Source organism: Aspergillus campestris (genome assembly GCF_002847485.1).
Source record: "Aspergillus campestris IBT 28561 chromosome Unknown P168scaffold_3, whole genome shotgun sequence".
NCBI lineage: Eukaryota > Fungi > Ascomycota > Eurotiomycetes > Eurotiales > Aspergillaceae > Aspergillus > Aspergillus campestris.
Window position 1 is genome coordinate 624,441 of NW_020194338.1, and position 27,617 is coordinate 652,057.

The following is a 27,617-nucleotide window of genomic DNA, read 5'->3' on the forward strand; positions in this document are numbered from 1 at the left end:
TCCTCCCATGTATATGTGGATGTATGATCCGGCACCTCTCGGAGAATTTTAACCGCATCGTGTAACACAAACACGTCAATGAGTAGGTTCTAGTGCGGTTTTTCATCTTAATAATCTAGTTCTATTGTGTGTTACTGTTCTGTTTGCGGAAATAAATATACAAATCAACATGTCATGAACTTACAGAAGTTGAAATTTGAATACTAACTTTCTACTAGTATTTTATCTGTCTACCAGGAGATCCTGCCAGTACGGGACGGGCAGCATCAACGCTGCAACTGACAGGTACTGCGGGGGAATAAGCTCAAAGTTTCCTATACCGAGCTCATGTCACCCAATGGGTGGAACCAATTACAATCATCAGGTAATCAATCATCATGGATTCTTCTCGACCGTTCGATTTCCAATATTGACGGGCTAGAAAGGCATGGTTTGTTTCATAAGTACAGTGTTGTGTGACCAAGTCTCGTTCGAGGCCATCACATAGTAATTTATGTTTCAACTCGAGTCACCATGTCCAGCTACGCATCTTCTTCCTTCGAAGGTAACGGCGCCATCCAAGCCCAAGATGAACAAAGCAGACGGTTACAGACTTCTCTTCGTACCCAATCTGGTACATTTGATCAGGTAAATGTCCTCCACTTCATCTGAGATTCTTTGACACGATGATTGACAGCTCGTAGGCAGTTGCAGTCTCTCAAAAGTCCCTTAACGATGCCTTATACTATCTATTTGATCAGTATGAGGAACTGCGTTCCATCAAAGTCAGAAGCTTTGTTGGAGAACTTGACGCCACAATGCAATACTCTGAAATTTCTCTGCCAGTCAATGAAAACAACTACAGCACCGTTGTCTTTTACTGTCACTTCGAAACTGGTTCTTTGAGGCTTAAAGACGATGAAGGGTTGGTATCATTTGTGATATGCGTTTGTCAATGAATTATCAGTGTGCTAATTCCAGGCAGAAAACTTGGGGACAATATTGACGTCGCTGATTGGCGTTTTGCTTTCGATGTGGACTTCGGATCTATTGATGTGCCTTCGAATACCTCGGAGTACCAGGACCTGAAGAAGAAGCTCAGTCATCCTGGGGAGTACGATATTCGACGACTGTTCCTTGATTTCAAGAGTGAGCTGACACAAATCAATGAACAAGAGATCAGAACGAGCTAACCATCCGTAGCAAACAAAATCAACCATTTCAAAGAAAAATTGAGTGATTTCAACGGCCACAACTGGAAGGACGATGATGAAAAGTTGAAGTTTGTCTTCCTCATGTCCGCCTGGGGAAATTCCGACCAGAGCGTCATGAAAGACGAGAAACTCTCCACTCTGGGATATGCGATATCAACAAATAGGCCCCAGAGCGTGAACCCCCTAGGGCCGACTTTCCCTCCGACTAGTCTCAAGCACCAACACTACAAGTACCTTGCGCCGGGCAAAGACACGCCAGAGGTTGGTCTAGAGAAAGGCGGGAACAACATGCTGTTGTACCTGGAGATGACCCAGAATCGCTCTTTCCCGCAAGAGGATATTCTCACGTATTCTGGGAACTTCTGTGCAGCAAACATGGAGGCTACAACCTGCATTTCCCACGATAACTTCTGGGATGCCTATCTGCTGCGCAACACTGCCCTCGATGGTTCGGAGCTGCCTGGCCTTCTGCGCGAATTTAATTATCAGCTCTATGCCTGGCAGGGGGACCTAGAACTAACGGTAGGAAATGATGGCTCCTATGAGCTTGACTGGAGCTTTGGAATCGGACACAACAGCCCCGAGGCTCCCAAGAACTCAGCGAGCCACTACGCCTGGACCAGAACTTCGGCAACCAACTGGGATTTCAAATGGCCGCCGCCTCAGTCGCATGTAAAAGAAAAAAAAAGCCCTTGCTGGGGGCGAAGTCTGGGCCAACCGTGAGTCCCCAGGGCGAAAGAGCATGGTAGGGATATTGACGATAGGCTGATTGGACTTCTCCAGCTGAAACGGTCAACAAATTATCCATCAATCCCGGCGACAACAAGATATTGATCGGAGGATACTCGAAGCTCTGGATCAAATTGCACCATTGGTTTATTGGCTCTGAAGACTGGCACGAGTAAGCAACCTATAAATGTTTCAAGAGTGATTGATTGACGCTAATCCCATTCTCCAGAGGCTCGGTCACAGTGACTTGGAATACCGAGATTGAGATGAAATCCGTCAAAGAGGGCGGCCTTGAGATGCAGCTCAAAATGCCTACCAACCCCAAAGATCTGTTCAAAATTGACTACACCCCCAAGTCTGTCTTTTCTAGTTCAAAAGAAGGCCCGGGGATGGTTGTGCCGGACCTGAAGTCCGCAGCAGAGGACGCCATCACCAAAGTTGACTTCAATACAGTGACCACCACGCTGCAAAATTCTCTCAAGAGCTCTGCTCGCTTTGTACTGCCTGGTGGTCGGGTTTTCCATTACAAGGATCCCATTTTCAATGACAATGGCGACCTGTTGGTGGAGGGATTTTACAAGAACTGAGGGAGAGCTACTATGTGGTATAACAATGCAAAAGTAGTGGGGAAAAACAAATCTCATATATATTCTTAGGTCAGGGCCCACCAACAATAAAGGCTTTGTTAAGAATGTACTTTGATATTCTCAACAGTGGAAATGTTCCGCTCAGTGCTCATGCTCAGGGGCTGCAGGATCAACAACATAACATTCCATCCGAGAAAACCCTCGTGGTCATTCTAGTTAGCAATTTTTCAAGAATAAGAACTCTACTCATTATGTGTTATAATGTGTATGCACATATAATTCTTGTTATGAAATGTTATCATCCTATCAATTCCCCTAGATAGATAGATCTCTACAACTATCGTAGCCATGCTATCACCGCCCAGACCTGTGTCATGGATTACGAGACTTACGATCACTGTACCACATGATGTCACTATAAAGGAGTACTACACATGGTATGAACCACGAGTGATCACATACGCAAAGCCAACTGGTCAAAGGCATGTAATATAACACTATCTAATAGTCTTAACCTTAAATTAATTACAGGAAATTAGGAGCACTCGCAGTTCCTTATTGGTCATAGAGTGATAAAAAGGGACCGCTCAGCATATTATAATGTTCATGAGTGGGTTAATTATGTGAAAATTGAGAAGATATCTGTTACTGAGTAAAACGGACAAGACCCTTCTGCTTAGGCCTTGACAAGTACTACAGTACTGGTACCATAGTACTAGTACTGCTGTACTACTCGACCCTTGGTCTGACCGTCTGGTATTATCATACTTTTCTTAATGGTACAGTAGTACTAAACAGCCTGGGTTAGTACTATGATATTATAGTATAGAAATTGTGTGAAATCATGTGTCGCAACGTAAAGACGGCCATAAGAGGGTACCCACAGAGCTCAGAAGTGGCTAGGTATCTTTCATAGCCGAGTGGTATTCTTTGCGACATCATGTTTGTAATATCTGCATGGATCAGATGGCCCGAGACCCATAGATCTGACTGAGCGTGTGACTGCAGATCACATGGCCTTCAGATTGAGTAAGTACGCTAGACCAAAACAAGTGTAGGCCCGGAGGAAGTCACGTGCAGACTATGCCCGCATTTCCCCGCAGGCTCGCTTTGCGTCGGCTCAAGGGGGAGCTTTGGGCGGAAGCTTGCTCGGAGAGTACAGAAATCGCCGCCCTTCGCATCCCTATTAATCGGCAATCCACCACTACTATTAAGCAAAGCAATGCTTCTTATTTGACCTTCTACCGATACCTCCCTCGCTGGTGCTGAATATATCCGCTATCAGTATTACCAACTACTGAGTGGCCCAATGCCGCTCTCGTCCCTTCTCCGCATTTCGTCTTCCCGCCTGGCCCTGACAGCAGCTCAGAGGTCCCGGCGGGCGGTTTCAACGGTGACCGCGAATGGCACCAAATCGCTGGATTCGATTCTCATTGCCAATCGAGGAGAAATTGCCTTGTATGTTGGTTCTACAATCCTGTCTGTAATGGGCGTTACATGTATTGACCGTGATGGGGAAGACGGGTAGGGAGGACCGCGGCCCAGCATGGGATCCGGGTGACGACGCTATACACAGACCCCGATAGTCGATCACAACACGCTCTAAGCTCACCGTTTGCGTTCAACCTTGGCTCTGTGTCGGCGTATCTAGATGGGGATAGGATCATTGAGATTGCGAAACAAGAGGGATGCCAAGGGATACACCCGGGATATGGGTTTGTAAGTGTGACATCCGGAGATGTGGTAGTAGCGAGATGCTAATTGATTTGGCCGTCGTAGTTGAGTGAGAACTCTGCTTTTGCGCGAAAATGTACTGAAGCTGGGCTGGTCTTTATCGGGCCTCCGTGGAAAGCCATCGAAGATATGGGGGACAAAAGGTAGGCTAGGGTTCTATTCGGTATTTTAGGGTCTCGCTAACTGTCTCTAGCCAGTCGAAAAAGATCATGACCGATGCGGGGGTACCGTGTGTGCCCGGGTATCACGGCCAGAACCAAGATCCCGACTTCCTAGAAGCTGAGGCAGACAAGATCAAATATCCGGTGCTCATCAAGGCCATCAAAGGGGGTGGTGGCAAGGGAATGCGCATCGCCCAAACAAAGTCGGACTTCCAGGCCCAATTGCAATCGGCCAAGTCGGAAGCTATGAACTCGTTCGGTGATGACCACGTCTTAGTGGAGAAGTACATCACGACGCCACGGCATATCGAAGTGCAGGTGTTCGCTGATAAGCATGGCAACTCCGTAGCCCTCGGAGAGCGAGACTGCAGTATTCAGCGCCGGCACCAGAAAATCCTCGAGGAGTCTCCCGCTCCGCATCTGCCTGATGCCACCAGGAAAGACATCTGGGCCAAAGCACGGTCTGCTGCAGTGGCCGTAGGCTATGAGGGGGCGGGGACCGTCGAATTCATCTTTGACAACGAAACGGGCGAGTTCTTCTTTATGGAGATGAACACCAGACTTCAGGTGGAACACCCCGTCACGGAGATGGTCACCGGACAGGATCTGGTCCACTGGCAGCTGATGGTAGCCGAGGGCGCCAAGCTGCCGTTAACACAGGAAGATGTTGAGAATTACATGGCCACCAGCGGTCATGCAATCGAGGCACGAATCTATGCGGAGAATCCGGATCAAGGATTCGTCCCGGATTCCGGTACCCTCCTCCATGTCCGCACACCCAAAGCTAGCGAGGATGTTCGAATCGACGCCGGCTTTGTTCAGGGAGACGAGGTTTCCGCGCACTACGACCCGATGATTGCGAAACTCATCGTGCGGGGCAGTACGCGACCCGAAGCGATCCGCAAGCTCGCTGCCGCACTGGAAGAGTACGAAGTGGCAGGCCCCATTACCAACATCGAGTTCCTCAAGACGATCTGCAGGAGTCCAGATTTCATCGCTGGCAATGTCGAAACCGGGTATATTGAGAAACACCGCGAGGAGCTGTTCACCCGAGAGGCGATTGATCCCGAGATGCTGGCACAAGCAGCACTAGCTTGTTTACACCACGACGCCGAACCGCTGTCTCGGAAACAGGCTAGTTTCGAGGGAGCGTCGGTCGGATTTGGTCCTGGGTACCAGTCACGGCAGATCAGCTTTGCGGATCCCACCGTCGGGGCCAAAAAGGACGCCACCTTCGATGTCCGCGTCCAACAAACGGGCGATCATACGTTTGATGTCGACGTTGGTGCGCACCACTTCAAGCAGGTGGTGAGCCATCGCAGCCCGGGATCGCCGGTAGTCACGTCCTTTTTTCCTCATACCCGTCTCGACACCACGGTGGTCAGGGACGAGGATACCGTCTCTGTGTTCCAACGCGGGGCGCACTACCGCCTAGCAATCCCGCGGGCCAAGTGGATGGAGAAGGCGTTAGGTATGAAGGATGTGACTAACAGCGTCCTGGCACCGATGCCGTGCAAAGTGCTGCGCGTTGAAGTCCAGGCAGGGGACTTGGTGGAAAAGGACCAGCCGTTGGTGGTGATTGAGAGTATGAAGATGGAGACGGTGATTCGCAGCCCACAGAAGGGGACGATCGCTAAAGTGGTGCATAAACAAGGAGTATGTCGCGATTCTTCCTCCCCATTTACCCGTTACTACCTTGATATCTATGGATGTTTGAGTCGATGGATCGTAGCTACTTTGATCTCATCATCTTCTTTCCCCCTTTCCTTGATTTTAATCATCTACCTGGCAGAACTACGAGCCATCACTAACAAACTGTCCTACAGGATCAATGCAAAAGTGGTACACCACTCGTCGAATTCACCGAAGAGGACGCCGAGTCTTCGGCATAGGTACAGAAGCGAATACGGAGGTACACTCGTGAAAATATACAATTCAAGTGAAATCCAACGGTTACAATCGGTCAAATCAGGAATGAGGAGGCAGGCGTGCCGAGAGCTGGGGAAGTGGGTCTTGAAGCGGAGACGATCTCGCCCAGTGACGGCTCAATCAGTGGGTCTATCTTATGGGGAACATGGAACATACAGAGGATCATTCAGCGTTGCTTAAATAATGAAACATGGATGACACATTTCAAACGGAACATTGTCTCGAATTTACCCTTTAAGTATGGATCTGTCTGTATACTAGAGATATCCTCGGTACAGAAATGAAGCTCTCCAAAATTCCCCGCAGACAAGAAAAAGTACATGCAGCCCAGCAGAGCCGGTCTAGATTGTGATCGGCCTGAAGACACAGGCCGGAGTCACGCGGAAGGCAAACAATTGCAGTCCTTTCAGGGATCTTGTATGATCTGACATCACTCTTTCACCATGTCCTTGACCGGGGTGGACAAGAGAGCAATTGGGTCCAAGACTCCATATGGGGTGGTGCTGAGTCCTCTGTCATCCTGTTTGTCTTTTTTCAAATAACCCCACCCCCGCAGAGGACACACAAACCGTCCCCCATTGTTGGCATTAGTTTATTTGTGCATTGTCTGTTGTGTGTTACAAGGTAGGTGAATTTGTCTCAATTTTTTCTATATTGTAAGAAACCTTTGTGGGCTGGGGTCTAATCTCAATTCTACTGTAGTATTTTTCTTTCCTTCTTGCATCGATCGTTTCATTTATTTTCTTCTTTGTCTATACTTTGTTTGCCCACACGCCAAAATGTTTAGAACTACCGTCGCTCGTCAAGCCATCAAATATCTCAATCACACCGCCGTCCGCCCAGCTTCAGTATTCCCCCGATCATCCAGTGTCAATATCACCCGTCGTCCCCTCTCATCCACCTCCCCCCGGGCCAGCAAAGAAGAAGAGGATAAAGCCGCAAAAGATCCCCTCTTGACCGCAACCGACAGAGCACGCCAGGGCACATTGGGCGACAAAGAGGGCCGCAATGCCCGTGTCGATGAGAACCTGCAGATCGAGTACCCGCCTGATGAGGATATGCCTCGCTCTCCGGTCGTCCAAGGCCGGGGAGGTATGCATTTCAAACGGACCCTGGCCGCATTTTCCCTCGAGAATAAGGTCAGCGTGGTGACGGGTGGTGCTCGTGGTTTGGGTCTTGTCATGGCTCAGGCGCTGGTGGCATCGGGGTCACATCTTGCGATTGTTGATCTAAATAGTAAGTTGGTTCAATGTAACGGGCCTTTGTGGAGATGGAAGTGCGATTGCTGATGGAATTTATATACAGAGACGGAAGCCGAGGAACAGGCCGATAAACTGGTAGAGCAGTTCCGCAAGGAGAACCCGGGCGTCCAAGATGACGAGTATGCGTATCCATTGGGCGGCATGCGTGACGTCAGATACTGAACCACTCCATAGAATGCCGAGGGTTACCGCCCATTACTCAGACGTGGCCGACCCGGACTCAGTGAGCACCGTACTAGCTGAGGTTATCGATAAGCACGGCAGGATCGACAAACTGGTCACCTCGGCTGGGTTCACCGAGAATTTCGACGCCATCTCCTACCCTTACGATCGCATCCAGAAGCTCTGGGGCGTCAATGTGGACGGCACGTACCTGTTCGCGACCGGTGTCGCCCGACACCTTATGGAGCGCAAGGCCCCCGGCAGCATTGTCATGATCGGTAGCATGTCTGGGGCGGTTGTGAATGTGCCGCAGCCACAAGCGCCGTACAATGCCGCCAAGGCTGCCGTTCGCCATCTGGCGGCGTCGCTCGCCGTCGAGTGGGCCGGCCATGGGATCCGAGTTAACTGTATCAGTCCGGGTTACATGTTGACTGCGCTGTAAGTCTCTCCACTCGGCGTTAGTCTATTGAATGACCCCTGATGAACATCCAGTACGCGCAAGATTCTGGATGAGAATCCGGAACTCCGCGACAAGTGGATCTCGCTCATCCCCACCGGCAAGATGGGCACGCCGGAGGACCTGATGGGCGCCGTGGCCTTCCTTCTTAGTGACGCCTCACGATATGTCACTGGTGCTGACCTCCGTGTCGACGGTGGCTACACCCTGACTTAGAATTTAGACCGTAAGATGTACAGAATCCACCTCAATTACAATGTTGTGAATAATGCGTTGCTCATTCATTGACTGTGGTCATGACATATGAACATTGAATAGCGTTGAATTTTTGTTTTCCCGTCCTGTTGGTTTGTTTTGCTAGAGCTTATTACAATGAAACTTTGCACATTGGTATTAATCTCATTGTTACAGCGTGTGGCTAGATCTACTTGAGCTGCGGGCGGATTGGCCGATCAAACATGGTTACAGGAGTAGTCGCAACTGGCCAGCCACAGCTAAGGGGTATACCGTGGCTGTGCCCGATCACCGAAATCCAGTCTCTTCGGCATTTGTCTCAAAATCTGTGCCGCCCACACAGAAGACAGGGCAACCAAGTACTTGTATCCAGCCCGAGTGCATATATATCTCAAGACCCCACCCGGTGGATTGATGCCCTTGAAAGTCGCCACAACTTTAGCGCCCGCTTCCCACTTCTTCAAAGCTCTCGGTCCACCGTAGATCAACTCCCTAAAGTGGATAGATGAGCACTCGCCCGTCTCCACATGGGGAAGACCAACAAGCTCAGTCAGTCATTTGAGAGGAACTTGTGATCAATAAATAAATTAAATCCGGAGTAGCCGACGTAACCGCCGTTGGGTGATCTTCACATATTCCTTTTCCCTCTTTTTCTTCTTTTTGACTCGAAGGAATGTTGGCGCATTCCTGTAGCACCTAGTCGGCTGTAGAGTAAGGGGGACGATTAGGTTCGGCATTGGATGATAGATCCGTGTCTACTTGATGTGCCTGAGTGCCTCGCGTTAGTCTGGCCTATGATACCTCGCTTTTCAGGCAACCCACCAGGCCTGATATTCCAGGCTGGATTGATACTTCTCTTTGCACCGAATGGGACTAGTTTCCCTCGACTAGTGATTCTCTCCAATGATAATGACACTTTTCGGGTCCCGTGGTCTTCTCTTCTTTTCTTCTACTCTGTCTTCTTTTTCATTCTTCGTCTTCTTCTCTTCCTCGGTTCTTCCTTTGTCAAACCTTCTTACGTCTCTTCTCTTCTTCTTCTGGTCACCTAGTTCAGTGACCATACACATCATAAACATCATCCACCTCATGTCATAGATGATGGCTCACCCACCTCTGCAGATAGATTAATCCCAAGACCCCCGCCGGTCTGGATGACGCTCTGTTGACTCACTTCTTTGTTCATAACCACCAAATCCATACACACTAGTCCTTATCCTGCTGTTCACCCCCACTTCCCCCCTCCTCCCTGGTCAGCGGCTGAAGGCGGAGATGGTCAATATTACGGCGGCGACTCAGCAGTAAGGGAGAGACCACATTTCTTGCCTGATCGGGCTCGATTGTTACACCGCTGCAGATCCACCATTGCGAATAGCATCGGCCCTTGCGACTTTGTTTGTTCCCCAGATCACTCGGGACTGGTCACAGACACAGACCCGCCTCCTTCCCCGGATTCCTTCTCCTGCCTCCCTGCGTTTGTCAACGCAACCTGGTCTTTGCTTCTTTGGCCACACAATTGAACTCACCGCCAGACGCATCATTCCCCAGTCGATCACTTTCCTGCTGACCTCTCTCCCCCGTCTGCTTTCTTTGTTCCGCCTCCCTCTCTCTCTTCTAAGGGTCTCGGCATCGTCAAATCATCGGTCGACTTCCCCCAAATCATGTAGTTTCTGGAACCTCACTGAATCACGTCACTGTGGATCGCTGGTTTAAAGATGGAGAACCTCCCGCAAGGCTTGGTGTCGACCTCGACGCAGCTGCCGTCGGGTCTGGATGACTCGGCCCCCATCGATGTGGATGATATTGTGAAACTCTGGAAAGGTATGTCGCTTGTTGGCTTGTGCAGATCTTGACTGATGGTGGGCAGTGTACAGTACCAATCCGGCAGTGCACGAAGGCGATGTGGGACATCGACTGGCTCATTTCTTCTGGAGAATATGGGGCAACGAAAGGATCCGATGTTCCCTCGACGGTACATCCTTGGCTAGGCTCTTCATGCGCATCGCGGAGCACACCCCATCGGCCTCGCTAACGCCACGCACAAAGGTAAGAGTGAGCCCCTTCGATCACTTGTTCCTATTAACCTGTGGCCCTAGAAAGAACACCGTCCACAGAAGCCGGAGCCCTCGCGGAAGCTGTCGGACAATGCATCTCAAACACCACTCCAGCCCATCTTGAAGAAGCCCAGCCTCACCCACACCCGCAGCGAGTCGCCCAAGACCACCCGTCTGCTCCTTACAGGGGAAGGCGGCTCAAGCGTCACCCGCAAGCCATCTTCTAACGCGCCAACCCCTGTCCTTCAGGCCCAGCCGGAGACCACGAAAAGTAAAAAGACGTATGTCGCCCCGACCAAAGCCAAGGCCAAGTCTAGTAAGAGACGGCCCGTCATCATGCGGCGCAAGTCATCCCAGGCCTCATCCGGGTCCAACACGCGCAACCACAGTCCAAACAGGGCTCTGACTCCGCTGACAGTCGAAGCATCCGCCCAATTAATGGAACTGGACGACGGCGAGCCCGACGTCGACCCTCCAGGTACGGAGTCGACAGACTCGGTGGATCTTGTGCTGACCGATGTCAAAGAAAAAGTGGCCCCTACTGTGGCTCCTGTGGACCCAGCCGATCTCGAGAAACCCGTCCAGCTGCCGGAAACGTTCCTTGCCGACCTAAAAGACATACTCCAGAAGAAGTCGCCGTCTCAGAGCGCCCAATCGTCTCCCCCAAAATACGGATTGATCTCTCGGATCGACGACTATACGCATTATGACGCGCGGTTCTTCAAGTCGGAGAACTATGAGCAGCCGTCGTCCGCGTCCCTGGTGGACAAGGACTTCCGGACACGGTTTACCGAGCGCAAGCGGCAGGAGGAAGAGCTGATCGCGTCGTCGCTGACCACGGGAGATTCCTCGATGCCGATCAACGAATCCGGAGGCGAAAGCATGGAGTCCATCTCGCCGACCTCGCAGGGGACGTCGATGGCTACGAGTTCGGGTATTCCGATCAGGACGCCTAGTCAAAATGGCTCCATGTTCTCGCCGAGTGGACGTCGGACGTCGGATGGAATGTCCATAGTAACGCCGTCATCGAAGGGACGCAGCCAGCTGAGTTTCTTGCTGGAGAAGAGTCGCCTGGAGGAGGCCATGGGAGGGCGTGATAGGTAGCATTAGGATACTATGACTGCACGAGATTGGCGATGAGATACGGACTAAATACCATGAATAATGATGCACTCATTCCTTCAGTATGCATAACCTAGACCCAGACCGACGTAACCCCATCCAGATGAGATTCCAATGCATAAATACAAAAACAAAAAGACAGTAAAAGACAAACTAAAAACATAAAACAAAAGAAAAAGATACAAACCCCCAACCCAACCATCCTCCAAAACCCAACCCAGCTGATCATTGAATCAAACCCTCTCCACCTCCTTCTCAACCCCATCCCCACCCCCAACCTCCAACACACTCTGCGCATCACCCCCCTAACCCTCCCCCTCCACCACCTAACCCCCTCCAAGCAGCAGACACAACCCAGAACCCAAAATTCACCAAATCCACCCAAACCGCCCTCCTCATCCTCTCCAACTTCTTCGCCCTCTCCGACTCCTCATCCCCCCATACCGCACCCCAATAAACATCTCCCCAAACACCCCAAACACAACCAGCCACAAAATACAAAGCACAACCTCCCACGCGAAAAGCGGCAAATGCGCCCCCTGCCTCATCGGCAGCGGGCGCGCCTTCATCGCAAACACGAGAATCAGGTACGTGAGCGCTGTGCACGCCGCCAGGAAGGCCGTTATGACAGCGTAGACCCATTTCGCGGGCGCGTCCTCGTCCTCGCTGTTGATGTCTTGGCTGTAGAGGCCGATGACGGTTAGGGCGAGGGCGAATTGAAGGGTGAAGAGGATTTTGTCGAGGTTGGTTTTGAGGGCGTTGCGGGCGGGTTTGGGGGGTTGGTGGTGGTGGTGGAGGGGATGTTGGAGAGGGTGATGTCGTTTGGGTTGTTAGGGTTGGATTTGTTGGCTTTGTGCGATTTGGCGGCTTTGAAGCCGTAGCGGAGGACTTTGAGGAGGATGAACCACATTTTCTCTCTCTATTGGTGCTTTTGATGATGATGTTGTTGTTTGGAAGAGATTGGTTGGTGTGGTTGATGTATGGTGGGTGTAGTATATCGTATATCAGAGTCGTGGAATAGATGATAGTAAGGAAGTAATGCGCCAGCGCAATCACAGATTATGTATAAGAGAGACTCAAAAGAAGAATCCCATCAAAGAGAGAAAAAGAGTATAAAGAACAATGGCGAAATCTAAATATTCTAGAAAGCGACAAAGCAAGGGTAAAAAAGAAACGAAAGAAGGAGAAACACACAAAGAAAGAGTGCTAGTTACCAGTGATGAATCGATCAATGCAAATATCTATCGACTACTCCCTCCCTTTATACTATTCCATTCTCTCTAGAGCTATCCCAGCCGGCAATATCTAAAAATATCCCCTTGCGCAAAGAATCCCTCCCATCCAGTGATCGCGCCAACCTTCCTCAGGATGAAACTGGGCCATGTTTGACAGGGTGTTTTTCTCGCGTAAGAGGATGGCGCGCGCGAAGGTTTCTTCAAGGGAGCTGGTCTTAGTGGCAAACTGGGTACCTATTTTGGGGAATGTGTTTCGGCAGGCGCCTATACTGCAGCGGAGTGGACTGGCTGTTCTTCATGGCTGGCGCATGGAAGGGATGGGATGTGATTGGGTGGGTCACGGGGTGTGATCAGCCCTATAGCCGCTGTCTTCTACATACAGGGTAGTAGGACCTACTTCAGTGGCTAGGGACCTAAGGTTAGGTGATGATGGTGTAACAATAGGTATATTGTAATTATCCGATCGAATCCTTCTATTCATTATTTAAAATCAATCCTATTGTATGGTGGTAACTGCAAAATGATCGATTCATTGAATCACATGACTTGACTGCCAAACTAGGACTAGTCAGATCTATCATGCAGTATACCTATTGTCATGCAAGCATCCTTCGAAGCGCTTCCATTCTTCATCTACGCTGCTCCAGGGTAATCTGAGCTGAGACATCGCATATTCCAACTGTGTATCTTATACAGAATGTCTTACCCAGCACTGTCCGAACTATCTAAAGCAGAGCCAATTAAGGACGGACTGGACGCCTTCCGAACTCAATGTACTGAAGTAAACATACACCAACCGTTCGATTCGATCGTTCAGACGATCTAAAAGGTAGTTTGTCATCCTATCTACAGAGCTGTAGCTCACCGTATAAACCACTTCAGAAATATTATTCGACCTGGTCTCTACCCTACAACGCCTCCCCGCCACAGCCCACCTCCCATCATTATCCGGACGGGATGTATTCCGAAACGACCTCGGATGGCTGATCCCAGATGCTCTCTCTAACGAATCTGATATCTCCCGAGTTCTTTCCCCACTCAGTAGCGTTCTGGATAACGAGCCTGATGTAACCATCTGGCGCAAAGCCTACAGCGCCGCTATCAACAGGACACCTCCTCCTAGGCCCGTGGTCACTCGCAATGAAGCGTCGTCTTCGCCTACGATGTGGCCTATGGCAGACTCGTTCGAATATGAGAGACGAGCGGATGCCATGCTGGAACAGGAATTAGGTTCTATGTACATTGACGTCCCTGGTTTTTTCGATGCCTATCTGGGGCGTGCAGAGGAGGTGGAGACGGCGGCTGCAACGATCATGCGAAGCTTCGGAGAAGATAGCATCTACGACAATAGCATGGGCTGGACAGACTGGCCTAGAGCCGCTCAGAAGCAGGATGTACATCACTGGCTTGGTCAAAAGTTCTTTCTGTTACGGGACCTTGCCACGAAACAGAACCTCGCGGTTGATGACAAGACTTTCGTCCAGGCTTCTCAGTCTCGCTGTAGATCTGCCGCGCGACGCCAATTATATGTCGCCATTGCAACAAGCCAAATTGATGCGCGGAAGAGAAATGCTCGGTGGTCGGATATACTAATTCCAGGCGAGTTAGATAGCGATTCAGATCTCGATGGCTGTTCAACGACGTGGCTTGAGCTGGGACGCTCTGTGCGAGAGGTGTTTCCGGCACAAGACAGGCGATTTGTTCTGGGTTTTACTCTGTGCGGATCTATCATGAGACTGTGGGCGTTTGACCGCTCGGGAGCAATATCCTCCTCCTCGTTTGACATCAACGAGGAAGGCTTACTCTTCGTTTCGACGATGCTGGGATTCCTTCATATGAGCGAGAAACAACTCGGGTTTGACCCTACCATTTTGAAGTCAGACGCTGAAGAGAAATCAATCGCGATCACGCGTAATGGGCAAGTTGAGCGTGTTGTCCTTGACGAGATTATAAATCAATCACCACGCATTGCTGGGAAGAGCGACAAGATGCTGGAAGGCCCATCTGGACGATCGGCACAAAACCCGCATCGTGATCAAAGATGCATGGCAGGACATAGACTGTCCCAACGAAGGCGAACTGCTACCGGAAGTTACCCAGAAGGGCGTCGTGAACGTCGCACGGTATTACCACCACCAGGAGGTCACTATAAACGGCCAAGTCGACGATATCCAGAATATCCGCAAGGGACTCGACGTGACGCAGGGGACTTACTATGGCACAAACCATGCTCAGTCAACTAACACGGAAGGGTGGTTGCTTGTAGGTAGCTCCAACAGGACCAGAGACGCCATATGGTCCAGCGGGGCCAGGCCTCGCAAAGGGGCTCGTCTAGACTCTTCAGTGCACGAGCCGAAACATCTCCCTAAGAATCGTGTACACCGTCGCATATTCACCCGCGACTACGGCAAACCAATCTACAAAGCAAGCTCCCCAGCTGTCCTACTACGAGCACTCGAGCAATGTATCGAAGGTGGGCACAGACGGACACGTCTCAATACTTCATTACTGATTGATACCTCCAGGCCACCAATCCCTCTACACCAAAGCAGGAATCCTCCACGGCGACATCTCCCCCAGCAACCTCCTAATTAACGAAGAAACGAACTACCCCTACCCATCCTTCCTAATTGGCCTAGACCTCTCACATAGAGAACAACCTTCCCTATCCCCCAGTACCACTGAGCCTAGAGAAAGAACCAGAAAAACAGGAACAAGACCCTTCACAGCCATCGGCCTCCTCCTCAACGAGCAACCCTCCTTCCACCACGACCTCGAATCCTTCTTCTGGGTCCTCTTCTGGATATGCATCCACCACAACGGAACAGACCAGAACTTCCAGCCCACCATGTTCAACCTGTGGGACGACGATAGTGATTCCCATCTGGCGTTCTCCAAAACCGGCATAGTGTGCAATGCGCGCGATTTTTCGACGATCATGGAAAGGCATTGTGCCCCGTTTTACCGGCCCTTGATTCCGTGCGTGGAGATGCTGCGGGGGGGTTGTGTTTCCGCGGGGACGGAGACGGGAGAGTGCTGATGGGGGGTTGTAGGGTTGGTCAGGGGTGTTCTTTCTAGGGCGGCTGCGGATTGTGAGTGATGGATGTACATACAGCCAGGTCAGGTGGAGTGAAGTGAAATGAAGAAGCTGAGAACACAGATGTCTAGCTGGGAGATATCACGGCAAGGTGAGCAAGCCCGCACTGGTTGAGAGGACTAAGACGGCATACAATGTAAAGACGAATTCTGGTGGTCAGGGTTTGTTAATTACACTACACTGTGGGTAGGATTGCACTGTCCGTATGTAAGAACATGTGGGAATATCCGTTGATACAGTAAAGTTAATTAAGACCTAGCCCTGTTGATAGACAGAAAGAAAGGAACTAGTAGTTGGTAGGATGCAGATGCAGATGCAGGGATGCAGGGGTATATACCTATCTATATGATATCAGTGTATGATCTACACCTACGTACACTCTCTTTTCTTCTCTAGCCGAGGTCTCCAAACTCAGACAACTACAAATAAGGTAAATTCAAATAACCATGTCCATTCATTCATTCATCTCAGACCGACACCGCTACCGTACCGACACCGAAACCTAACCTATGCTCAAGCGACGCACCAATCCACCTGATTGTCCGTCCGTCCATCCTAGTAAAGCCCTTCCATCCACATGCACATACATACAGTCAACACCAACCAACCGAAGAAACGAAACGAGTCATACTTCCATATCACATTCTATCGTGTTCACCACGCCGTTACCCATCGTGAATCTGCAGGCGTGAGAACCAAACCGACCATACCATAACCCAAATATGAGAGAGAAACCATGCTGTATCATGAGACGTGATGCTCAGGTGTGTAGAGCGGGGATTCGTTGATGCTATTTTGGCAATGATGATAAAATGATAAAATGATAAACCGAAGGGGGGAGAAAACGGGGGGAGGGTACAAAAGGAAAATAAAAAGAAAAAGGAAGAAAGAAGAAAAGAGCAAGAAAGGCTAATGAGAAGAACAGGCCATGCAAGACAAAGGAAATAGAGACAGCGACGGCAGGTCAATTGCCTTCATATGATAGGGCAGACCTAGACGCCGCTGGTCTACTGTCAGGGCGGCCTGTACGTGCCTGCGTCCGCAGCCCCTTTAACGCCGGATGCACTCGCCGGTGCCTTGGGATGAGTCCCCGGGGGCAAAGGTGTTTTGAACGTTCCGGTTGGAGGTGCGGTAGGGGGTGGATCAACGGGTTCATCATCGTAGTCGTAGTCTTCGTCATGCTGCCCCGGTCCACCTCCCAAGGACGAATGGTCAGCCGATGCCCGATCGTGACTCCCATCGCAGCACCCCTGGTGGCTCGCGGTATGCTTTGTCGCCCCCTTGGGGGTCTTCTTGTTCTTGCGACCCTTCATCTTGGCCTTCTCCAGCAGTCGCTTCTTCTCCGCCAATCGCTTGCGCTCCTTTCTATCCTTGATCTCATACTGTCGAATCAGAGCTTCCGGGGGATGGCCGAAGATACTCTCGTACTCGCAGAATTCGCAGATCCAGATGTCTTCCAGATTCGGAGGATGGTGCAGGTTGGTATACTGCTGCTGGATCTTGCGTTGTCGCGCGGCCAACGCATAGATGCTGCCGGGTGACCGCTTCTTCTTCCGCCCAGTGGTGTTGGGTTCGACCCCCGTGGCAGACGGCGAATGATCAGGCTGTTGGCTCATCTGCGACGCGGCGTTGGGGCTGGTTTGTGTCGCCTGCGTCGAGAAGCGCCGCTGATTCTGGGCGGCCGCGATCGATCCGGGCGAGCGGTGCGTGGCCGCGTACGGACTCTGCGGCTGCAGCGCCATGCCTTTGGACGAATCCGATTCGCACGTGAAGGTAAATTGGGTCTTGGTAGGGGTCGTTGCCTGTTGCTCGAGCATGCTGACCGCCTTCGATCCGGGGGGAGGGGAGGGAAACGCCGAGGCGGCCGCATTGGCGATAGCAGCGGAGATGATTCCCTGGTCCGAGCTCGTATATTCCCCTAACTGGATTAGCGGGATGCCGGATGGTAGGGAAAATGACCACCCCGAAGGAACATACCTGTGGAGCCAGGCGAGGACAGACCGTCACGGCGAGCCGGCCCCCGTCCCTGCGACCAGGCGACCGGACTCGAGTGAGAGAAAGAACCTCGCCCCGTACTGTTTCGATGCGCATGACGACCGAGACGGCCTCTCCCAGGACCTGACATCCCATGGCCGACAGGAGAGGCGGGGCTACCGGTGCCGTAGAAGGTGCTCACGTGGCTTCCATCTCCAGGAGGCCCCGTCGTGGGAGCCGAGGGGGTCAACCCCATAGTCGAGAACTCGGGCGAGAGGGTGGAGTGACTTCCCAAATTTCCCGGCGTGGGAATTTTGCGCTTCTTTTTGTTGTTGGTGTTCTCGAAAGCGTCGTACCCGTCGGGCCCTGCCGAAGACTTGATCGGGGTACCTTCCCCGTTGCCCGGGTGGGGTTGTGGCTGCGAGTTGACCGCCGACGGGGACAGGGGCGACCCGCGGAAGCCAGCACTTCGGTGAACCACCACGGGACCGTCCTCGTCCCCGCTCTCAACATCTACGCCGTTCTCATACGGAAGGTGATCGCGTTCCGGGCTGTGATCATGGCCTTCGCTCTGCTGCACATACACTTTGGCATCATTCACCACCTCCCCGCTATCCGCACATGCACCATAGAACAATTGGGTTGCTGGGGGAGCCGGGGGGTAGAGGATCGAGTCCGCGGCGTCGGAGGAGAGTCGGGTTCGCAGCGGGCGTTTGGGAAGAGGACGTATCAGTCGATCTGGATAGACGGGGGACGGTGTATCCGGAGCCGAGCTGCACATCCCATCTACAAGTAGGCAGGCAATATCAGTAACCAATCAACTAGCAGGTCCCGATCCCGGCCACTCAGTGCCACCCAGTTAGACCTGGGGACGTCCGGGGAAATCTGTAGTCCTCATACACCCTTGGTGAATAGACACATACTCAGCGTAGCAGCCATAATGCAAAGATCTCTCGTCTCTCGACCGTCACAGCCACAGCCGGACGGTGCGGTGACTCCTGCTGGCTCGACCAACGGAGGTACGGAAGATGATTGTTCCACGCTTGATTCTTCTGGGTTGAGGGAATTCAATTATAAATTTACCCTTCCTGTATGAAGGCCCTCCACCAGTATGATCGACCGCGGGATAGAATTATTGGAGCGAAGATTTAATTGACAGGGGGTCGGTGGGAACAGAGGAGTGAATACGGTGACGGATCCTGGATCGGGGCAACCCACTTGTCAGTTGGCATGTTGTTCAACCGAGCGCCAGGTCCGAACAGACCGGGTGCGTCCGACAGTCTCAACCCCAGGACCAAGTCAAGGCGCACGACCCGGTCTTACCGACTCGATCGACGTAATGGAAATGGAGCTTACCCGTGAATCATCCACCAGGACCGCGTCTGCAGACTTTTTGACAGCCCAAGTGTCGGGTAGGGGAATCGCCAGGCACACCCGACCGACACCTCACCACCGACGGACAGAGGGGAGGAAATAAGGATCAGAAAAGAAAGGACGGACTATTCGAAGTAATCCGAGAGGGAACCTCACTGATCACCACGAGCCAGGAGGGGAGGGGGATGGGAGAGGATAGGGGGATAGGAGGGGTGAAATGGCAAGTCGGGATCTTGGATGAACAACCACTGATTATGGGGATTATCATTTAACTAGTTATGCCTGTCGGGCTTAGTCATGCCAATTATGCTTGGCCTGACTTTGGAGTTATGCAGGTAGAGGTGATGTAATCAGTCATATCCTCTCACCGCCTTCTCAAGCGAGCGACTCGTTCCCCCACGTTATCTTACAGTTGTTTATGACTGAGTTTCAAGATGAGGTCGTGGCTAATTCTACACTACAGCTGTCTTGAATGACCCTAGAACCATATCCGATGTCCAAACAAGGAGAACCACCTGTCTGTCCAGGGGATAGGTTGAGAATGGGTAGTTCTGGTTCACCAATGCAGGATCACCTCGCCGCAAGGGCCGGGACTTGCTCCTCCAGGTACACTGCACGAACACCAACATAACCGTGCATCCTCGGTGCCCAACCAGCGATCCATGGACAACGACCTCCATGTTCTGACGTGGGTCAGTGATCGTTGAAGAATTGTTTTCCACCAGATGACTGGTGGTTCCAGCGACTACACAATACCGGACTACGCTGTCAGGGCCAAGTTGAGGGGACCGTTTGCGCTGGCATGCCGCATCGAAATACGCGACTGGACATGAAATGCACGACTGGACACATGTCGAGGGGTTCTCAGAGCCATGTAGAAGGAGAGATTTCTGCATCGGATCAATTGAGGAACCGCCATCAAGTATGTGGACAGCCATTGCCGATCCGAGCGTCCGATCTCTGTTCCGTAGCTTGCCCGATGCGACACCTTGATAGAGGTAGTCCATTATGTCCATCCTACAATCGAGTGCTTCGAGACCATCGGATAACCATGATAAATTGTATTTGAAAAACTCGAGAGTCGGCAGGTATCCGAGATGAGTGGGGGAGGATGCAATCGGGAATCTGTTTGCCAGTAAGCCAGGGATTTTTACCAAACCCCTCAACAATGCAGATATATAAGACACATATAGAGGTATATATGTATCCCACAGTGGACCGTATAAAATTCAACCGGAACAAAAAGCCTAAAGAGGGAAGGATAAAAAAGACTTGAAGAGAGAAAGAGAAAAAGGCGAAGAGAATGGATGACTAACACTCGAGCGGGGAAACCGGCGGACGGAACGGACCAATTGAGAAAGCCGCGCAGAGCACCAGCAGTAGCAGTAGGTACCAGGACTCAGTAGTAGTAGAGCAGTAATACCCGTAGAGTGTCCCAGCACTAAGTAATCTCTCCCTCTCCATTTCTTCTCCTCTTCTCAGCCCTCTCTTCCCCTCCCCTCCCTCTTCATCCTCTCTTCGGACTATGTAGTTCGCCGTTCGCTTGCGAGCTCTAGGTCGCTTTCTTTATCTCTGCTCTACCGCTCCTCTTCGGGTCGCAATTGTCCTCCCCTTCTCTTCTCTTCTCTCTCCCGCTTCATTCATTCTCCCTCCACCCATCCCGTCCGCTTCCTCCTCCACCGTGCGACAGCTCGCCTACGGGCTGTCTGTCCTCGATCTCTGGTACGTTCTCTCCAGTTGTGAAGAAGAAAAAATGTTTATCTAATATACGTTGCTCATCTTAGATCCTCCCTTCCTCCCCCGCCGATTCTGCTTCTTACCATGACACCTCGTCGATCTTCTCGTGCCCGCACTTCTCAACCCTCACCAGCAATCCTACACCACACAAATTCATCCAGTTCCTCATCCTCAATGACTCGTGAACGAAGCACCCGATCCAACCACAAAATCCCCTCCCCTCCCGGCTCCTCCGGCCACCGTTCCCAGTCTGCCGAAGAGGTTGACGCGGGTTCGAAAATGGATTACCCACAGACGCGCCAGCGCCAGCGCGCCCGCGGTGACGACGACCCCTCTCTAGGAGACGGGGAAGAAGAAGATGGCGAAGATGATGAGGAGGAAGAGGAAGTCACAAGATGTCTCTGTGGACAGCAGGAGTACCCTGGTCTGCCCCCCTCCCGTCGGGAAGCTCTCGGTCGCAGTGGCATGCGGCCCCGGGTCAAGGAGGATGCGTCCTTGAACCCGCCTCCCGACTCATCCGAACTGATGTCGGATGATCTGGGGAGTATGTTCATCCAATGTGATTCCTGCAAAGTTTGGCAGCACGGCGGCTGTGTGGGGATCATGGATGAGGCGATGAGCCCGGACGAGTATTACTGTGAGGAGTGCCGCAAGGAGCTCCACAGGATCAAAAGCGAACTCAATGGGTAAGTTTCTCTGTTTATTTTTCTCATTTGTCGCCGGGTTGTTTCTGCCTCAAGATCTTCTTTTTTGGGGGCAGGGTGAGCGAGTTGAAAATTCTCTCATCCGGAGGCCACCGGTGTCATACCCTCCGTCTTGTCAATTTTTTTCCTTCTACCTTCTAAGCACAGTCTAACCTGACTCTAGCTCACGCTCTTCCACCTACCTTCCTGTCGTCGCCCCCTCTTCCACAGCGGTCTCCTCCCGCGAGTCCTCCCACGATCCCTCCAAACGATCCAAAGATTCCAAATCACGCAATAATGACATGCAAAACCCCAAACGTCGCTCCACCATGAACAGCCGCGATGCTGCCTATGACGAGGAGGAGCTGATCCGCCGTGCGATCGAAGAGAGCAAAGAAGATAACCAGCCGGACACCGACGAAGCCTCTGTCCGGCGGGGTAAAAGAAGTCGCAGTGACAGCGAAGCGTCAGTCATTAAACCCATTGCGTGAAGGGTAACGCTAACAGGTTTTCAGTCATAAGCAGGTGGCCAAGAAGCAACGCACGAGTTCGCCGTCGCCCGGGATTCCCGAACCGAGCAAACCCGTCTCCCAGCCGGTGTCCGAGGACGATAAGGAGAAGGAAGCCACCAACGGCACCCGACGACAGCGAGCGACGTCCCGAGGCCAACGCGACAAAGAAACTAAAGAGCCAGAAGAGCCGGAAGAAGAGTCGTCTGAAAACAGCCGACGGAAGGGGAGAACCGATACTCAGAAAGATGACGGTGGTACGTGTTGATCCAATTACAGACCACCAACGAAGCTAACGCGGGATAGAAGCCGAATCCAACCTTGAGGCAGCCTCTCCCCCAAAGCCGGTGGCCCCCGAGCCCGAACCGTTACCACCCAGCCCTAATGAGACCCCCGCCCCGCCCCCAGAGACAACGGCCGCGCGCCCCTCTACACGCAAGTCCGGTCGCCCGCCGGCGCGTCGTGGCGGCCGCGTGGGCCGCAATCAGTACACGCGGGATCGCGACGTGAACGGTACCGATTCGAACGGCACGCTGAATTCGCCGCGGCGCGGACAGTCTTATGATATCGGCGGGGACTCGCCGAGAATAGGCGGACCCAATGGTCATGTCAACGGAGAGGTGGGCAAGCCGAGCCGACCCCGCTACGTGAACCAACGGACAACCATGAACGAGATGAAGAGACGCGTGGCTGGCATTCTGGAGTTCATCTCACGGATGCAAGTCGAAATGGCCGTAGCCGGACAAACCTCGCCCCCGGGAGGCGACCAGCCGAACGGAAGTATCCGGGCAATGGCGGAGCAGCTAGATGCCAAGCTATCATCCCTCAGCGACGGCGAGTCAGCAACGACAACCACAGACGGCGAAACGGGGCCGGCGTCGGCCGAGAAAGACTTCAAGGGACTCAGCAGCGTGGAGATGATGGACGTGCTAACGCGACATCTCTTGAAATGGCAGCAAGAGTATGGCAAGTTCGGGGAGCGGTGATCTGTCTCCAATTGCAACCTACATACTGCGAAATCAGCGATACCCTGTTTGTCCTTTGTCTCTTCAGCAAGGAATGTATAATACGGAGGAGCATCAGACTGGTGTTGGCGTTGGTGCGCCATAGGCGTAATATCATCTTTCTCTTTTTTTTTACCCCTTCCCCTGTTTTCCTTTCCTTCTGTTATTCGTTTATTCTTCTATCTCTTTCTTTTATTTTTTATGTGGTTTGTGATCTTATACTGGGTGGAGGGACTTACGGTGTTTGTTTGACTACGGGATGGCGTTGATTGTCGATATAGTACAATCTTAACATTTTGGATATGATCAATAACAGGAAGTACAGTTTACATAATATCTATTAGGAAATACACGGCGTATATATCCCAGAATAGAAAAACGACCAGGCACCGTGCCAATTCGGTCCGCCGGAAGCAGCCACTCCAATGATGTAATCCTCCACCAGCACCAGCCCAGCACCGCCCTCGACTTCAACCTTCCATCTCCATCAGTTAATCAATCAATCGAACACTAATCCAACCAATTCGTATAATTTCTTCACAAGACAAAAGGAAAGAAATCAAGAAGAAAATGTCCTCCATCCTCTCCCGCAGTCTCCGCGCCTGCACCAGCACCGCCCTCCCCAAGACCGGCATCGCCCCGCGTCCCGCGTTCCTGGCGCCCCGCCTGAGCCAGCATGGTCTACGCCAGGGCCTACGCCAGGGGCCTCCGGGGTCACTGGGTATGGGCGTGCGCTTTTTGTCCGAGCAGCCTCGTTTGAGATTGGGGTCTATTGGTTAGTAGTTATCATCCGTATCATTAGTACCTATCCTTCCTTCCTCCATATGTCTATAATCACGCACCCCAACATCCAACATCACACACATACACACATCCAATCATATAACACAACCCACCAACTTATACATATCCAAAACCGAAGACACATCCAATGATACTGATAAGATGTGAAAAGCCCCCAACTTCACCGCCCAAACAACCCAAGGCGAGATGAACTTCCACGACCACATCGGCGACAGCTGGGCTATACTCTTCTCGCACCCGGCGGACTTCACGCCCGTCTGCACGACGGAGCTGGGCGCGTTCGCGAAGCTCAAGGATGAGTTTGATGCGAGGGGCGTGAAAATGATTGGATTGGTACCTCTCTTCCTTCTTTCCTTCCTTCTTTTTCGAATATATGGATATATCTCTATCTATATCTGTCTATATGGAGAGCCGTATGTGGAGGTATACATGGAGGTACATATACTAACAGGATAATGCAGAGCGCAAACGACCTAACCTCCCACTCCACCTGGATCTCCGACATAAACGACATCTCCCGCACCCAGGTGCAATTCCCGATCATCGCCGACGCAGACCGGAAGATAGCCTACCTGTACGACATGCTCAGCGCGGACGACGTCGCGCGGGTGCAGACCAACCCGAAGGAAATCGTCTTCACGATCCGCTCGGTCTTCATCATCGACCCGGCGAAGAAGATCCGGCTGACGATGCTGTATCCTGCGTCGACGGGGCGGAACACGGCGGAGGTGTTGCGGGTGATTGATTCGTTGCAGAGTGCGGATCGGAATGGGGTGGCGACGCCTGTTGATTGGAGTGTTGGGGAGGATGTTATTGTGCCGCCTTCGGTGAAGAATGAGGATGCGAGGAAGAAGTTTGGGGATGTTAGGGTTGTGAGGGATTATTTGAGGTATGTTAAGGTTTAAGTTTTTTTTTTTCCTTTCAATTGTATTATTTTGGGAGTGAAGAGAGAAGAGGGGTGGGGTAATGGGTGTGGGTATGTATGGATGGATGTACTTTAGTATGTAGATGTGGAATCAGAATGAATACAGTTTAATACATGAGGTAGATAACCAAAACTACGTAAGTACTTAGGTTCAGATGTAAAGAATCGTCAATTATCATCTACATAGCAAGTACATAACCCCATCATCCATCATTCATTGTCAAAATCGTAGCCTACTTCTGTCAACACATGTTCATCACAGAAGAACGCTCCACATACCTAGGAAAAAGGACAGAAAGAAAAAATTACAGACGGCTGCCGTGGATCACCTTGAAGTCCACAACCAGCTCGCGGCCGCCGTCGTTGATGACCAGAGCGCGCACGCTGCCACGACCCTCCTCGAAGGCCTCGCGGATGCGGCGGAACAGACCGCCCTGGGTGACAACCTGCAGACCCTGCTTGACGTCGCCGCTCTCGGTCATGGCGACAATGCGGCCGTCTTCGAGGAGGTCCAGGATGCGGTAGGTCTTGTAGACCGGACCCAGCATGGTCTGGACGACGACGGAGGGCGAGGGGTTGGAGACGAAGGACGACTCCTCCTGCAGCTGGCGGGAGAACAGGTCGACACCGAGGTAGCGGTGCTGGCCGGTCTGGGGGGAGACGGAGACGCGGATGACCTGGCAGGGGCGGCCCTGGAGGATCAGGATGTCGCCGACGCGGATGTAGTGGCAGGGAATGGGGACGGTGTCCTTGGTGGGGCGGGCGCGAGGCTCCACAACGCGGACTTCCTCACGGACTCCATCACGGAAACGAACTGGACCACGGTCGTCAGCAACGACGGCGTCCTCACTGTCGTGATGATGGTGGTGGTGGTCATGGTGGAAGGGATGCATGATGCGGTCGGCAGCGCGCTCCACACCACGCCGGAAGGAGTGGTATTTACCGTCGTCGTCGTAGTAACCCATCTTGCGAGGGGGTTGGTCAACTACAGTGGTTGAGGAAGAAACCTTAGAGCGGGGGGAGACTGCGGGGATGGGACCGGCAGGCTCAGCGTCAACGGCGGAACGGGAGTAGGCCGAGGCGGCGGGATAGATGTCGACGGGGGCGGGCTGGTAGGCGCGGTCGTACGGGACGTCCTCACGAGGAGCGCGACTGTACGAGACGTCGGTGGCCTGGGGAGGGCTCGAGTAGGAGTCTACGGGGACGGAAGGATAATCCCGGGAGTGGTTGACGTCGTAGGTCGGGTGGACGCGACGACGATATTCCCTTTCGGTGATATCGATCTGACTCTCGACGGACTTGTCGTAGGTGGGTTGGTCTTGGAAACGGACCGAGGGTTCACGGTAGCTATGTATGTTAGTATATCAAAGAAGGTAAGAAGGTATGAAGGTGTGTAAGGATGATAGAAGGACGTGATGGAAGTATGAAGAAGTATAAGAGGATGAGGAAGGAGAAGGAGAAAGGAAGAGTAGGACAAGATGAAGACAGAAGACCGAGCATATATAAACACAGGATGGTTGTTTTGATGTGATGGATGTTTGGGCGCCACGTAACCGATCTAGTTCTCCAACTAGATCTAGTTCGGGCATGGGTGACACCGCTTGTTGGCCCACACCAACCAAAATAGAACAAAACAAAACAAGAAAACGAAAACATAACAAAACAATAACAAAACAAACAAAAGTACGGAAATGAAATAACCGAAAAGACAGTAGGGAAAAGGGAAAATACCTTTCACGGGTCAAATGAACCTCCGGATGCGAGACACGCGAGCTGGCAGAGATGTCCACAAACTCGTCACGACGGGCCTTGTTCTTTCTGGGCGACGGATGACTCTCTCGATGCAGATGGAGATCAACCTCTTCCTGACCGTAAACACGAGGCTCGGGAAGACGGGCAGCTCCAGTATCTTCCCGGTCGACGTGCGAAGTGTGATCGAGATGGACTTGACCCTCTTCTTTCTCCGGGGTCAGATGGGGAACAGCGTCACTCCGGTACGACGACGGGAAGACACTGAAGGGGATGGGGACGCGGGCGTCGAAGTCCAGATTGGCTGATCTTCGGGCGTCCTTTCTCGAGAGCCTTTCGAATTGGCCTCAACTCGAAAGGCGACAAGAAAAGACTATATTACTTCTGTTCTTTCCTGGAGGGGAAGAGAGAAGGATGGATTGATCTAACAATCAATTGATCGATGCAAGATATGATAGATATGATAGATCTGAGGAATGGAGATGACAGATGATGGGAAGAATGCAGATGAGGAATGAAGAGAGGAATGAAAGAAGGAGGAAGAAAGAGAGATAGAAATAGGCCTGGGAGGGGCGTTTGTTTGTTGACTCGCCAAGCCTGTTTGGTCCAACCTCGCATTTATTTATTTACTCTTCTATTGTCCGAGGTTATTGATCTACAGTATCTACTCATCTCTCTACGGAGTATAATTGATAACCAATACTACAGATATAGGATAGAATATACCGAAGTCAATGCATACGCAACAGAAGATATAGAATCCCCGATTGACTTCATATTTCATATACTGAAGGATAACAGAACAAAACACACCGCACGCTCAACAGACAGAACACAACAAAACACAAAACACAGAAACAGAAACAGAAACAGAAACAGAAACAGACAGATCACATGCTCTCCAC

The 27,617-nt window shown here is 51.7% G+C and overlaps 10 protein-coding genes across 10 annotated transcripts; 7 read left to right on the plus strand and 3 right to left on the minus strand.

Annotated features, from left to right (window-relative positions):
- Positions 1 to 513: 513 nt before the first annotated feature.
- Positions 514 to 2,509, plus strand: P168DRAFT_279802 (uncharacterized protein; the record flags this gene model as incomplete). Its single annotated transcript, XM_024835816.1, has 6 exons — positions 514 to 627; positions 684 to 904; positions 965 to 1,128; positions 1,183 to 1,865; positions 1,958 to 2,094; positions 2,152 to 2,509. 6 exons carry the CDS (start codon positions 514 to 516, stop codon positions 2,507 to 2,509), a joined length of 1,677 nt encoding a protein of 558 aa, XP_024694951.1.
- A 1,309-nt stretch (positions 2,510 to 3,818) lies between these two features.
- On the plus strand, positions 3,819 to 6,544 carry P168DRAFT_264965 (acetyl/propionyl/methylcrotonyl-CoA carboxylase subunit alpha; the record flags this gene model as incomplete). Its single annotated transcript, XM_024834889.1, has 5 exons — positions 3,819 to 3,967; positions 4,030 to 4,228; positions 4,289 to 4,386; positions 4,437 to 6,060; positions 6,231 to 6,544. The coding sequence occupies 5 exons, from the start codon at positions 3,819 to 3,821 to the stop codon at positions 6,294 to 6,296; spliced, it is 2,136 nt and encodes a 711-aa protein (XP_024694952.1). The 3' UTR covers positions 6,297 to 6,544.
- A 257-nt stretch (positions 6,545 to 6,801) lies between these two features.
- On the plus strand, positions 6,802 to 8,578 carry P168DRAFT_264966 (putative D-arabinitol dehydrogenase ArbD). The gene is made up of 5 exons (XM_024834890.1): positions 6,802 to 6,957; positions 7,036 to 7,569; positions 7,639 to 7,714; positions 7,770 to 8,195; positions 8,250 to 8,578. Exons 2-5 carry the CDS (start codon positions 7,113 to 7,115, stop codon positions 8,428 to 8,430), a joined length of 1,140 nt encoding a protein of 379 aa, XP_024694953.1. The 5' UTR covers positions 6,802 to 6,957; positions 7,036 to 7,112; the 3' UTR covers positions 8,431 to 8,578.
- A 1,582-nt stretch (positions 8,579 to 10,160) lies between these two features.
- P168DRAFT_316372 (uncharacterized protein) lies at positions 10,161 to 11,603 on the plus strand (the record flags this gene model as incomplete). The annotated part of the gene is made up of 3 exons (XM_024840002.1): positions 10,161 to 10,266; positions 10,313 to 10,491; positions 10,542 to 11,603. The coding sequence occupies 3 exons, from the start codon at positions 10,161 to 10,163 to the stop codon at positions 11,601 to 11,603; spliced, it is 1,347 nt and encodes a 448-aa protein (XP_024694954.1).
- Positions 11,604 to 13,553: 1,950 nt separating this feature from the next.
- On the plus strand, positions 13,554 to 16,195 carry P168DRAFT_279806 (protein kinase family protein; the record flags this gene model as incomplete). Its single annotated transcript, XM_024835817.1, has 8 exons — positions 13,554 to 13,629; positions 13,787 to 14,887; positions 14,931 to 15,329; positions 15,382 to 15,835; positions 15,935 to 15,948; positions 16,025 to 16,114; positions 16,144 to 16,160; positions 16,193 to 16,195. The coding sequence occupies 8 exons, from the start codon at positions 13,554 to 13,556 to the stop codon at positions 16,193 to 16,195; spliced, it is 2,154 nt and encodes a 717-aa protein (XP_024694955.1).
- A 771-nt stretch (positions 16,196 to 16,966) lies between these two features.
- Positions 16,967 to 18,866, minus strand: P168DRAFT_316375 (uncharacterized protein; the record flags this gene model as incomplete). Its single annotated transcript, XM_024840003.1, has 3 exons — positions 16,967 to 17,871; positions 17,931 to 18,713; positions 18,851 to 18,866. 3 exons carry the CDS (start codon positions 18,864 to 18,866, stop codon positions 16,967 to 16,969), a joined length of 1,704 nt encoding a protein of 567 aa, XP_024694956.1.
- Positions 18,867 to 19,740: 874 nt separating this feature from the next.
- Positions 19,741 to 20,423, minus strand: P168DRAFT_288318 (uncharacterized protein; the record flags this gene model as incomplete). The annotated part of the gene is made up of 1 exon (XM_024836757.1): positions 19,741 to 20,423. A coding segment is annotated over exon 1 (550 nt), but the record flags the coding sequence as incomplete, so codon positions are not given.
- A 384-nt stretch (positions 20,424 to 20,807) lies between these two features.
- On the plus strand, positions 20,808 to 23,541 carry P168DRAFT_325241 (putative transcriptional regulator (Cti6)). The gene is made up of 5 exons (XM_024840973.1): positions 20,808 to 21,023; positions 21,086 to 21,724; positions 21,906 to 22,187; positions 22,237 to 22,487; positions 22,537 to 23,541. Exons 2-5 carry the CDS (start codon positions 21,123 to 21,125, stop codon positions 23,214 to 23,216), a joined length of 1,815 nt encoding a protein of 604 aa, XP_024694958.1. The 5' UTR covers positions 20,808 to 21,023; positions 21,086 to 21,122; the 3' UTR covers positions 23,217 to 23,541.
- A 315-nt stretch (positions 23,542 to 23,856) lies between these two features.
- On the plus strand, positions 23,857 to 25,072 carry P168DRAFT_249117 (peroxiredoxin). Its single transcript, XM_024834157.1, has 3 exons — positions 23,857 to 24,009; positions 24,190 to 24,371; positions 24,500 to 25,072. The coding sequence occupies exons 1-3, from the start codon at positions 23,958 to 23,960 to the stop codon at positions 24,941 to 24,943; spliced, it is 678 nt and encodes a 225-aa protein (XP_024694959.1). The 5' UTR covers positions 23,857 to 23,957; the 3' UTR covers positions 24,944 to 25,072.
- A 196-nt stretch (positions 25,073 to 25,268) lies between these two features.
- Positions 25,269 to 27,489, minus strand: hexA (putative Woronin body protein HexA; the record flags this gene model as incomplete). Its single annotated transcript, XM_024835818.1, has 3 exons — positions 25,269 to 26,310; positions 26,695 to 27,045; positions 27,455 to 27,489. 3 exons carry the CDS (start codon positions 27,487 to 27,489, stop codon positions 25,269 to 25,271), a joined length of 1,428 nt encoding a protein of 475 aa, XP_024694960.1.
- Positions 27,490 to 27,617: the final 128 nt, after the last annotated feature.